Below are 11,984 nucleotides of genomic sequence, written 5' to 3' on the forward strand. Positions count from 1 at the left end.
GTGTGCCTTTTTAACAGGTTGGTTTTCAGTAATTTTCGGAAGATTGTTAGATCGTACATTGTTTTTATGACATTTGGTAGTGCGTTCCATAGTTGCACGCTTATAAGCATCCAGTTTCTCCTACATGTTGATTTATATTTAGGTCCTTTGTAACTGGGGTAGTGGAGATTCAAGAATGTGCGTGCTGATCTTTTTGTGTTCCTGGTTGGCAAGTCTACGAGGTCTGACATATAGACCGGAGCCTCACCGTGAACGATTTTGTGGATCAGGGTGCAGACTTTGAACGCAATTCGTTCTTTTAGTGGGAGCCAGTGTAGTTTTTCTCTTAGGGGTTTGGCGCTTTCGTATTTCGTTTTTCCAAATATGAGTATGGCTGCTGTGTTTTGAGCAGTTTGGAGTTTCTTAATGATTTGTTCTTTGCATCTGGCATATTCCATATTTTGTGTCAGATATTTATATTTTTGACTTAGTTTCCCCTGATGCAGGCCATTGCCAGGGTGAAATGTGGCTCATGGGCTGTTTATGTGAGATTTGCAGTATTGGTAAGTCTCATGGCATCCCATTCTCAGCTTTAGCTGCATTAGTCAAAATAGAATTTGACTACTGTTCTTTTTTCACTGCTTCTATATTTGATTTAAGAAAATAAATTAATAAACTGGATTGCTGGGTGAAGTGTAGAGGACATAAAGATGGCTGGAATTTAAAACTGCCTACAGGTTTTTTTTTTTTTTGGGGGGGGGGGGGTTCTATTTTAACAATGAATAGGGTTCTTATATTGTAGATATAACAAGTAGTCCAATGATGATAATCCACTAAGTACACTAGCTTACTATATTTTACTGCTTTGTATCTTTACAGGCATCTTATTTTTTTTTAATTGTTATCCTTTACTTTGAGAGGAAAAATATATACCAGTAGCACTTCTATTAGCCCTCTGTGGACAATGAAAAAAGCATTGTATGCTAAACAGTACAAACTCAAAGACCAGGGGACACTCAATGAAATTACATGGAAATACTTTTAAACAAATAGGAGGAAATATGTTTTCACTCAAAGAATAGTTAAACTCTGGAACTCGCTGCCGGAGGATGTGGTAACAACTGTTAGCGTGTCTGGGTTTAAAAAAGGTTTGGACAAGTTTCAGGAGGAAAAATTCATAGTCTGTTGTTGAGATGGACATGGGGTAGCCACTGCCCCGGGGATTGAATGTTGCTACTAATTGGGTTTCTGCCAGGTACTTGTGACCTGGATTCACCACTGTTAGAAGCAGCATACTGGGCTGGATGGACCATTGGTCTGACCCATTATGGCTATTCTTATGTTCTTATGGATATGGCTTTTATCATCTGAAATGTGATCTGCTTCATCTTAAAAAAATAGTGCAGTAATAAAATTCCCAGCACACACCACAATTTCTTGTATCGAGCAAAGAAAGATGTTTCCCTCTGTTAGTGTGTGAGCCAATCCCTGCTCACACAGTGACAAGAAGGGAGACACCTGCTGCTGTATCCCCTGTGGATCACTAATATTTACTTTTCCCAGGAAGATTTCTAGCTGCATCCTTTTCATCCTACTGCCATCCTCCAAATGATTTCTCCTGAACCTCAGTGGTATATCGGACACGTTGCTAGGAGCCTTTCTAGCAAATAAGGGAAGTGCCCCCTTATTTAACAGATTTATACCTGGCGGTACATTGAGATGCACCACTGGAGATCAGATGCTGCAATTTTCGATAGAGGGCACTCTCTAGCATTAAGGTAAAGGGCCTTCATATGACAGGTGCCTGGGCCCAAGGTGCCCAGGATCAGAGAGCCCTGTAGGCAATGGAGTGGAATTTGTGTTTTCTCTCCAACTCGACTGTGAGGGCTGGGTCGAACAGGGTCATTCAAGGTGAAATGTCACTCTTCACCTTGGATGATCATTTTGCTCCTGAGTAAAGGAAGTAAAAAATAAGAAAAATACTGTACCAGAACTTGTCATAGCATTTAACATTAGGAGCAGTTAAGGCTTTGGTGTTTTCAAGCAGTTTGTATACCTGCTGTACTGATTCTTTAGTAAGGTGGTTTTATTCTATGCTATAAAATCTTCAGACAGTGGGAGTAAGTTTAGTGCAGGAAAATCAGAAGTAAACTGCTGCAGTAAAGGATAATACAGGTTATTCCATCAGCCCTTTCAATTCAGAAATCCAGAGGTGGCATCACATACAGGACATTTCCATCAATCTGTTAAGTCCAAGTATTATTTTATTTATTTTCTGCATTTCTATCCCACATTTTCCCACCTCTTTGCAGTACAATGTGGCTAACAATATACCGTGGCGATCGCCATTTCCGGAATGAGAAGCAGGGGCGTATCTGAGGTTCGGCGGTAGGGGGGCAGGGGCTAGAATGAGGGGGCACATTATAGCCCCCCCCGGCTGCCGCCACCCCCCCTACCGCCGTCAACCCTCCCCCTCCCTCCCCCACCTACCGCCGTTACCTACCCCCGAGGTCCGCTTCCTCGTGCCGGCTTTTTAAAATATTGCTTCAGCTGGCGGGGGACCCCCAACCCCCCGCCAGCCCAGCCGCGGTCTTCTTTAACTTCTTCATCCTTGTCGTGCTGTGAAAGCTGCATGCATCCTTAGTTCCAGTTGGACGGAGTCTGACGTCGCAGCACGTTGTAACGTCAACGTACTGCGACGTCAGACTCCGTCCAACTGGAACTAAGGATGCATGCAGCTTTCACAGCATGACGAGGATGAAGAAGTTAAAGAAGACCGCGGCTGGGCTGGCGGGGGGTTGGGGTCCCCCGCCAGCTGAAGCAATATTTTAAAAAGCCAGCACGAGGAAGCGGACCTCGGGGGTAGGTGATGGCGGTAGGCGGGGGAGGGAGGGAGGGTTAACGGCAGTAGGGGGGTCCGGGGCGAAATCTGCGGGGGCCGAGGCCCCTGTGGCCCCACGCAGATATGCCCCTGATGAGAAGTACAGAATATTATTACTATTAAAGTAAAGTACAGAAATATAAAATAAATTAGAAGAAAATAGATATATAATTCATTATAAATACAGCTGTTGTCATGGGAAAGGGAAATGGGACTTGATATACCGCCTTTCTGAGGTTTTTACAACTACATTCAAAGCGGTTTACATATATTTATGTACTTATTTTGTACCAGGGGCAATGGAGGGTTAAGTGACTTGTCCAGAGTCACAAGGAGCTGCAGTGGGAATCAAACTCAGTTCCCCAGGATCAAAGTCCACTGCACTAACCACAGTATCTTTGTTGTTTTTTTACAAACGACTCAAATGATGGAGCAGTTATTGGTCCTGCAGTAATTCTGGTTGCTTTTCGAATTCTCCTATCTTGATAATATGTGAAAAAAAATAGTTGGACTAAAGACTGCTTTCTGAAGCCTGCATTATGGAGCATGGGGTGCACCCTGCAGCCGCAGCCTCCGGTCAATCGTAGGCAGGTGGTCTATTTTCTTGAGGAGAGAAAGTGAGAAAGAGAATAATTGTGAAACAAAGACTATGACACTAGGGCCCAGATGCACTAAACTTTAACAACCCTTTTACAACCCTTTAACGAACAAGTTTTAAACCGTGACATGCATTAAAGGCCTTTTTCTGACGTAGGTAGCAGCTAACGAAAACGGAATGCAGATGAGCAATTTGTGTACCAACCCCATTGTAACAAGATGCACTAACATTGTCCGATTGCCTTAACGCAGGAAAAACGTAGGAAATCTAATGGAGGTCTGTACCTCTCGTTAGAGCTGCCCAGCTGCCAAAATGTAATGAAAAAAAAAAATCGGGAGGGGGGGGAGGGGAAATGGGCATCAGGAGCGTTCTTTATTGACGCCCGAGGTCCCTGCTGCTCCCCACTCCCCCTGCATTTTAAAAAAAGAGGGGAAAAAAAGGATCGGGATGGGGCAAAGGCGCTTGTCAGGAGCGTCCTTTATGAGCGTCCTTGCCCCCCCCACCGCCCAAAGTCGCCGCTGCTCCCCGCTTGCCAAAATTCCAAAGTTTTTAAGCTGCCCCGGCTCGTCCCTCCCTTCCTCTCTTCTCTTTCTTCCCAGTTCTGCCTCCCGCTATTCTCTGCCCCCTGCCACGCCCCTGCCGCCCTCCCTGAAGTCGTCGCCACTGTTCCCCCTCTCCAACGGTGCCCCCCTCCTTGTTAACGGGCCGTGCAGCGCTTCTCACCTCTGTGTGAGGGTGCTGCACGGGGAAGAACAGCTGATCGTCTCCTCTGCAGTCTCCGACGTCCCTCCTCCCTCCTGGGCCCGCCCTTGTCTGGTTTAACGTTTTAGATTTTTTTAGTACGGTTTGATGCATCTGGGCCTGTTTTTCAGAGGACACAAAATGGTAACCCTAAGCTTAAGGGTGGGTTTTTTTTTTTTTGTTGTTGTTTTTTGAGCACTGGACGTTTTTTTCTCCTGATTTTTTTTTGTTACATTTATAGAAGTTTTTCAATCCCACGCCACCCCAACGAGAGGTACAGACCTCTCGTTAGATTTTCCACGGTTAGGCAATCGGAAAACGGTAGTGCATCTCATTACAATACGGTTTCTACACATTATAATACTAATTTGCTCATCTGCATTCTGTTTTCGTTAGCTGCTACCGTGATTGGAAAATGGTTGGGAGAAGCCTTTAGTGCATGCCAGGGTTTACTACTTGCTCGTTAATGGCAGTTTAGTGCATCTGGCCCTTAATAACTAATCTGACAGAAAATCTATGAGGATTCTCCCTATTGACAGTAACCATTTAGTAAATTGAGTTGTCAGTAAATATTAGACCATCTTTTTGATAAATTTTATTATTTATTAAGATTTAGTTACTGCATTTTGGAAGAATTGCATCTAAGGCAGTGTACAGCAAGAATAGGCTGAACACTGGCGAAATAGTCCATTACAGTAGTAAACTTACTCAGCCATACAACTGGGGGCAATTCAATGAAGGAAAGCTAGTATTCTGTTTGGCAAATTTGTTCACCAAATCTGTTACAGAATAGTAGTGTAAGTCAGCATAATGCACCTAAATTTAGGTGCGGTCACTTATACCTAATCTATGGCAGGCATAAATGTGACTAAATTTCACCATCTCCCTAATTCTATAAAAGTCGCCAAAAATTGTGCCCGCAAATTTGGATGTGTGCCTAATTGAATTGAATAATGAGCCAATTTCAATAATTGACATTTTAGCAAGCAAGTATCGGTACTAATTAGATTTAATTGTAACTTATGTTCGTAAATTTAGGTGTGGAATCCATGCCTAAATTTTACGCACAAGTAAAAAAAAGAGGGGCACAGAAATGGGAGGGTCATGGGTGGAACGGAGGTGTTCCTAGCATTTACATGTGTTATGGAAAAGGGGTTTTCAACCCAGTCCTTGAGATCCACCTTGCTGGCCTGGTTTTCAGGATATTCCTGATGAATATGCATGAGCTAGATTTGCCATTGCCTTCATTATATGCAACTCTATTTCATGCATATTCATTGTGGGTATCCAGAAAACCTGATTGGCTAAGCATGTCCTGTAGATTGGGTTGAGAACCCCTGCTGTAGAATAACGGGGATAAGTGCCACATTTGCATCACGTTTCAGTTGGTGCAAATGGCTGCGTCTAAAGTTAGATATGATCCCCGGGTGTAAGCACTACCCTATAAACCACGCCTAACTTTAAGCACAGCTTATAGAACAGCGCTTTTTTTGGCACCATATATAGAATCTGAAACCATGTGCTTAGAACTGAGAGTATTCACTAAAGCACGTGCTGGACTGGTTGGAATGCCTCTAACCTGCTTGTGCCCCTCCCTCATGAGCTCTCCCCTTGCAGTTATTCGTTAGAGCACGTAGGTACCAGTTTACAGAATGGTGCCTTAGTGCACTTCTCCGCATCTACGATTTCACCTCCGTTTTGGCACGTAACTGCTTTTGTGGCATGGAAGTCATGCGCTGAATTGGCACCTAACCTTCGATGCACTATATAGTGTGTGCCACAATACACATTTAAAAATCTTACTAGACAGCATACAGAGCAACAGGAATTAGATAAAGGTAAGGGTTACTAACTTCAGTGCAAATTGCATATGATTTGAGCTAGAGTAGGAGCAGATATGCAAGTCCCGCTTGTTTCCACCATGATGATGTGGTGGAGGGAGTGGAAGAGTAGCCTAGTGGTTCCCAAACCTGGTCCTGCAGGCACCCCAGCCAGTCAGGTTTTCAGGCTATCCACGATGAATATTCATGAGAGAGATTTGCATTTACTGCATTCAGATCTCTCTTATGAATATTCATTGTGGATATCCTGAAAACCTGACTGGCTGGGGTGCCTCCGGGACCAGGTTTTGGGAATACCTGGCCTAGTGGTTAGTGCAGTGGGTTTTGATCCTGGTGAACTGGGTTCGATTCCCACTGCAACTCCTTGTGACTCTAGACAAGTCACTACCCTCCATTGCCCCATGTAAACTGCTTTGTAACCACAGAAAAGCAGTATATCAAGTCCCATCCCCTATCCCTACCCCCCCCCCCCCATGATCTCATGTTGACGTACAGTTTCTCTTTACACTTTCGTATCCCACTTTCTCCCTTAACGCACGTTTGAGTAGGAAAGCACAATCTTGTCTTTGAGATTATGTATTATTCATGAAGGGGGAAGAAGAATTTTTTTTCTGTTGCTGGGTAGATTAAGCTTGCACAGACCTAAGGAACAAATTGTCCAGGCCAGGATGATTTAAAGTGGATTGAACCTGAACCAGGGTCTCAAAATTGCCTTCTGACTCTGTCCAGGCCAGGATGATTTAAAGTGGATTGAACCTGAACCAGGGTCTCAAAATTGCCTTCTGACTCAGTCCAGCCCACACACATTTTAACTCAGTGAACTCTAAAGTTGTTAACGGTTCATTGTCCCTCTGTGTGTAGCACGGCATTCCTGGAAAGGAGAAAATACTTTCAAATACCAGGTTATTTATTTCATTATTGGGAAGGTGAGCAGCCTTTCTGTCCTGGTGGAACTCCAACTTTCTGAGCTTACTGGCAATCCCAGTGCACCCACCGCAGTCTCTGATAGTGGAAATAAAGGTGTAGTGTGTTGTCACATTTCTGAATGAAGCCTGGAATTATGGAGGATCTATTTATTGAAAAGGTTTTATGTATAGTGTGGTATGTATGCACCAGTGTGTGCAGTGCCAAATTTAAACCAAGCAGGTTCAGTCGTTCCTTTTATCATCATATTTCAGTCATATGCTGAGGAGCACAAGGCTACCCCTGATGTGTACTGCATCCGCTGGATGACATAGGAGCAAACCCCTTAATTCTGTAAAAGTTGCCAAACATTGCATAAACAAATTTGGGCACGCCTCCAGTTTACACATGCAATTTAATTGAATAATTAGCTAATTAGCACCAATTGGCTTTTTAAGCAATTAGTGGCACTAATTAGATTTAGCATTTACATGTGATCTGAAAAAGGGGGGCATGGAAATGGAAGGGTCATGGGTGTAATGGGGGCGTTCCTAAAATTTACACATGTTATAGAATAACGGGGATACACGCCACATTTGCTCCATGTTTCAGTTGGTGTAAATGGCTGCGCCTAAAGTTAGGTGTGATTTCTGGGCATAAGCATTATTCTATAAAGTATTCCTAACTTTAAGCGCAGCTTGTAGAATAGCGCTTTTTTCAATGTCTTATATAAAATCTAGCCCAAAATGTGTAGCTTCTTGGTTATTGGCATATACCTCTGTATGTGTTTGAGATTACCCCCCTTTCCTTTTGGAAATACACTAACAAAACTGAATCCTGAGCATTGCTGTGACCTAGTCTGTAAGTGGAGCTCGGTGCATTTGAATTGCCTTGTTTGGTGGTTAAGGTTGGGCCCATTTGGCCTCTCAACAAAATTTTGGGTCTTGCCTGTGTATTTTGGGTCCAAATTAGCCATGGAGATATGAGAACAATTAGTGTGCGATGTGTAAATTTACTCTAAGCTTTCAGTAACGCAGAATGTCTTTTTTTTTTCCTCTCCCAACCCTGCTGTACAGAATACCGTACTTTGAAACGAGCGCTGCAAATGGAAGCAATGTGAGCAAAGCCATTGAAACCCTTCTTGACCTCATCATGAAACGCATGGAACGGTGCGTGGACAAATCTTGGATAGCTGGAGGGGTGATACGATCGAATGGGCACAGCTCTACAGATCACTTAGAAGCGGACAAAGACAAAGGCAAATGTAGCTGCTGAGACAGAACAGAACAGCACCAGCTCCCATATCATGCACATAGACATTTTATATAAATATTTTTTCATGTCTAGTACAGTTATAGTTTTAGTGGATTCCAGTTATGAATGACAGTCCCAACAAGCACCAGAGTTACTCCTTGTATTTGCAGGACAGTAAAATGGCCCATGTTTTTTCAAATACACTGTACATAAGCTGGAGATAGGGATTCACCATCAGCTCCCTTCTCTTTGGCAGCAGTATGTAACTGAGTGCCTTCTAAGATGGATGCGTTTTCTCTGACATCCTTGAATAGACTGTTCTCCATTTTGCCAGCCCTATCTGCTGTGCATTTGGACAGGCAGGTCTTGTATCTTTAATTACCTAATAGACTGCTCCACTCCTGCTTATAGGAATTGAAGTGGCTCTATTTGTTAAGAAGATAAGATTCAGTATTCTCCCTCTTTCCAGAAGCCATGCCCCTGTAGAGGATAGTCATGGCTTTCATTTCCTAAATGTTACCTTTGACACAGAAGAAGCCACGAGTTACACAATATAATATCAGACACAGGCTCATGTGGGTGTGTGAACATGTGAATATATGAACATATCAGTTACATGTGAACTTCTTATGTTTCAACAGGAATTTAGGGCAGGATAAGTGCCGGCAAACTTTCATCAGGGCTGGTGCTTTGCGCTGACATTGTTTGTGCCAATTTTGGATCCCTATGTCTTCACTTTGGGATATAGACAATTCAGTATCGGTCTTTTTTCTGGTGAGAGCCACTTGGTGGTCAGATTACTGAAATTACAGATTGCAGTGCTGGTGTTCTTTGTTGCCTGTGGGTGTTATCTGGGATTTGTGTGCCCCCTTTTAATTCTTTCCACTTCACCTGGGGCATTTTTTAGTGGCTGAAAAGTTTGCTTCATCAGATGGGTGAAAGTATTCCCTGTTCTACTCCCTCGTCTTTTCTATTTATGCTCTGTTCCAATGGAAGAGAAAAATCAATATTTTTGTAATGTATTTTGGTTTCATTTTCATTCTGTGACGTCCTAAGACCTTCCTGTTTAGGGCTCATATAACTGAAGCCTTCTTTTGCCAATATGTAAATGACCACATTTAAAAATGATTACAAACCTTGGAGACTTCTAGCTGTTTGTTTAAATAAATGAAGCATATGCTGTTTGTGCTTTTTAGAGATGCAGTTTTAACTTATTAAAATATATTTTGGCATTCACGCATTGAAGAGAAAAAAACAGTGCAAGTTAAGCTGGCAGCTTGGGACTTTTTAGTAATAAACTGCTTTCACACCAGCATTTCTGCATGTGTCCAATCAAACTGTCTTCAGCATTAATGCTATAACCTTTTATTTAGTGAATAATTAAGAGCAGTTTGGTGTCTTGGCAGGAGCTTTCTCTTTGGTGGCTGTGTGAGCTTTACTGGGTTCTTTCTGACTCATGAGCCATTGGCACAGGGCCCCAAAGAGACTATAGACACATACTCCAAAATCCATGATGCTAATAACTCATTTTCTGGCTTTATTTTTGCCCCTGAGTATACTGCGCATCCGTGGCTGAGCAAACCATCTGAAATGGTGACTTAAAAAAATGTCATGCGCTTATAGCCATGTTTGCTACAATGGAGAGATCTGAGTAAACGTATCCTTATTAAATACATGACCAGTGCATCCGTTAATGTACTTTTGGAAATGCTGGAGCACACCATCAACTATTAAAGGATGAATTGGTTAGGCCAAGATTCTAGTCCCTTGACAAATTCAACTTGTAATGACTGCATTTTCTAGTGAAATGGATAAATAATGAAAATTGTGCAATATAACTTAATGAGGAACTTGAAGAGAAATTCGGGTGTTCATACTGTAGAGTGCCCTGAAGTGGGCTGAAGCTGGAGGTGGCATTTAATCTGTGCCTTTTTTTTAAGTGGTCAGTGGACGTGTTCTCCGGCCCTGTGTGTTACTACATATTCTTAAGGAAACCCTTATTGTACATGTAGAAATGAAGGACCTTGTTTACTCAGGATTTTTACCAAAGCATAAATCTGGGGAAATCCTTCGTTAATGGGTTTCATGAGCCTAGCCAACAGCTCAGTTCTGAGACTACTGAAATGCAATTCCTTTTAATATATGTATCAAATGCAAATATATTTAGATTTGATACTAAATACTTAAATGCCATATTTTTCTCTTGCTATGTATATATTTACAATACTGTATAAATTTTACTGTACCAAATTGTTTTGACATGTCATTTATATATATGTATTAAAATTGTTGTATGTTATTTCTTGTGTTGGTATTATATTACAAAGGTCACCAGAAAAATGTGCATTGAAATAGTTCTTTGAGGCAGCCAATATTTTCATCTAGTTAAAAGCAATTAAGATTTTATACGTTGTCTTTGGGTAGAGATACATAGCAAAGAACAGTGTTAACATAAATAAAAGGTTCTTTGGAAGACATAATCCTTTATTGAGAACCCAATGTTGTTTTATTCTGTATCTGAATTAACTTTGTGTTTGACACTGGGATTTGCTATATCATTGTACCCCTGACGGAGCCTGAGGGCGAAATGTGGCCAGGTTGGGCTTTTAATAAAAGATTACATCTGTCCAAAGAATCTTTAATTTGTGGTAATACCATATTACCAAGGCTCTGTGACTTTCGTTGTGTATTTCTACCCTCTAGAGCAGTATGTTTCAAACTCAGGGTTGCAGCACATTGGCGTCAATGCAGAAAGTTGTTAAAAAGAGCCACATGTCAATGGCTGAGTGTGTGGCTTTTACTGTGAGATTAGTGAGAAAATGTTCTGCGGCAATGCAGTAGGCTAATGAGATGCAATTTCAAAGCATGTAGAACTTGGACACTAATCAGGGAAAGCCTTCCAGATACTTGCACAACGGTTCTGCAGTAAGGGCGGCTTCACTGTGTATAAGTCTGACGAAAACAAAAGTTCCAGCACATATCTGCACATGAACTGGAGTGTTATGTGCATAAATATTGACTTCACAAAAAGTTCTTGCTTATTAAAATACTTGTGAGGCAGAACAACGTGTGCGCACATGTATTATGGTACTTTGTTTTCTTCTTAACACATACACAGTGAAGCTGTTGTTAACCTCTGCTCATAGCTTTTAATTCCCTTCTGTCTTTTAAAGTTGCAGATAATATGGTTGCAGGATAAAAAAAAGGAAACTGGCAGTAAATCCCCAAAACTGGTATTGTGTCCTCTCGACTAACTCTTCAGTGCTGCCACAGACCCGATGGTGAATTTCTTGTGTTGTGCGCACATTAGAATTCCTTGGTTACTTTTGTGCATTGAGTTAATTGCCATGGTGAGCTCCTTTCTGCATTGTACATCCAGTAAGATGTGCATCGGCCCAGCTGTAAGAAGACTACATTACACACAACATAATTCTTTATATGGTGCTCAAAATTGCGCATGCAGATATGGGCGTGTACCCAATTTGCACATGTGATTGAATTAATGAGCCAATTAGCGCTGATGGTGCCAAGTTCAAAAAGGAAATCGCATTAGGTAAAAACATACTCCTCTTGCAATTCGACATGTCAAGCGCATTCGATATGGTTGACCACTATGTACTATTAAGAATACTCGACAAGATAGGCATAGGAGGGAATATACTCAAATGGGTCAAGGGTTTCCTAACCACGAGATCTTATCAAGTAAAAGCAAACTCAAACATATCACCATCATGGAGTACCCCAGGGTTCACCTCTCACCCATACTATTTAATCTGATGATGATCCC

General features: G+C 42.0%; 1 protein-coding gene across 4 annotated transcripts in view; it reads left to right on the forward strand.

Moving 5' to 3' along the window:
• The window catches only part of RAB27A (RAB27A, member RAS oncogene family), a 142,788-nt gene extending 132,309 nt beyond the window's left edge, over positions 1–10,479 (forward strand). For all 4 annotated transcript variants that reach the window (XM_030189159.1, XM_030189166.1, XM_030189171.1 and 1 more), the window contains one exon: positions 8,020–10,479. In XM_030189159.1, coding sequence (XP_030045019.1) covers positions 8,020–8,218 — 199 coding nt within the window. In that variant the 3' untranslated portion in view covers positions 8,219–10,479. The remainder of the gene's footprint in view (positions 1–8,019) is intronic.
• The last annotated feature ends 1,505 nt before the right edge of the window (positions 10,480–11,984 follow it).

Source organism: Microcaecilia unicolor, chromosome 1 (assembly GCF_901765095.1).
Source record: "Microcaecilia unicolor chromosome 1, aMicUni1.1, whole genome shotgun sequence".
NCBI lineage: Eukaryota > Metazoa > Chordata > Amphibia > Gymnophiona > Siphonopidae > Microcaecilia > Microcaecilia unicolor.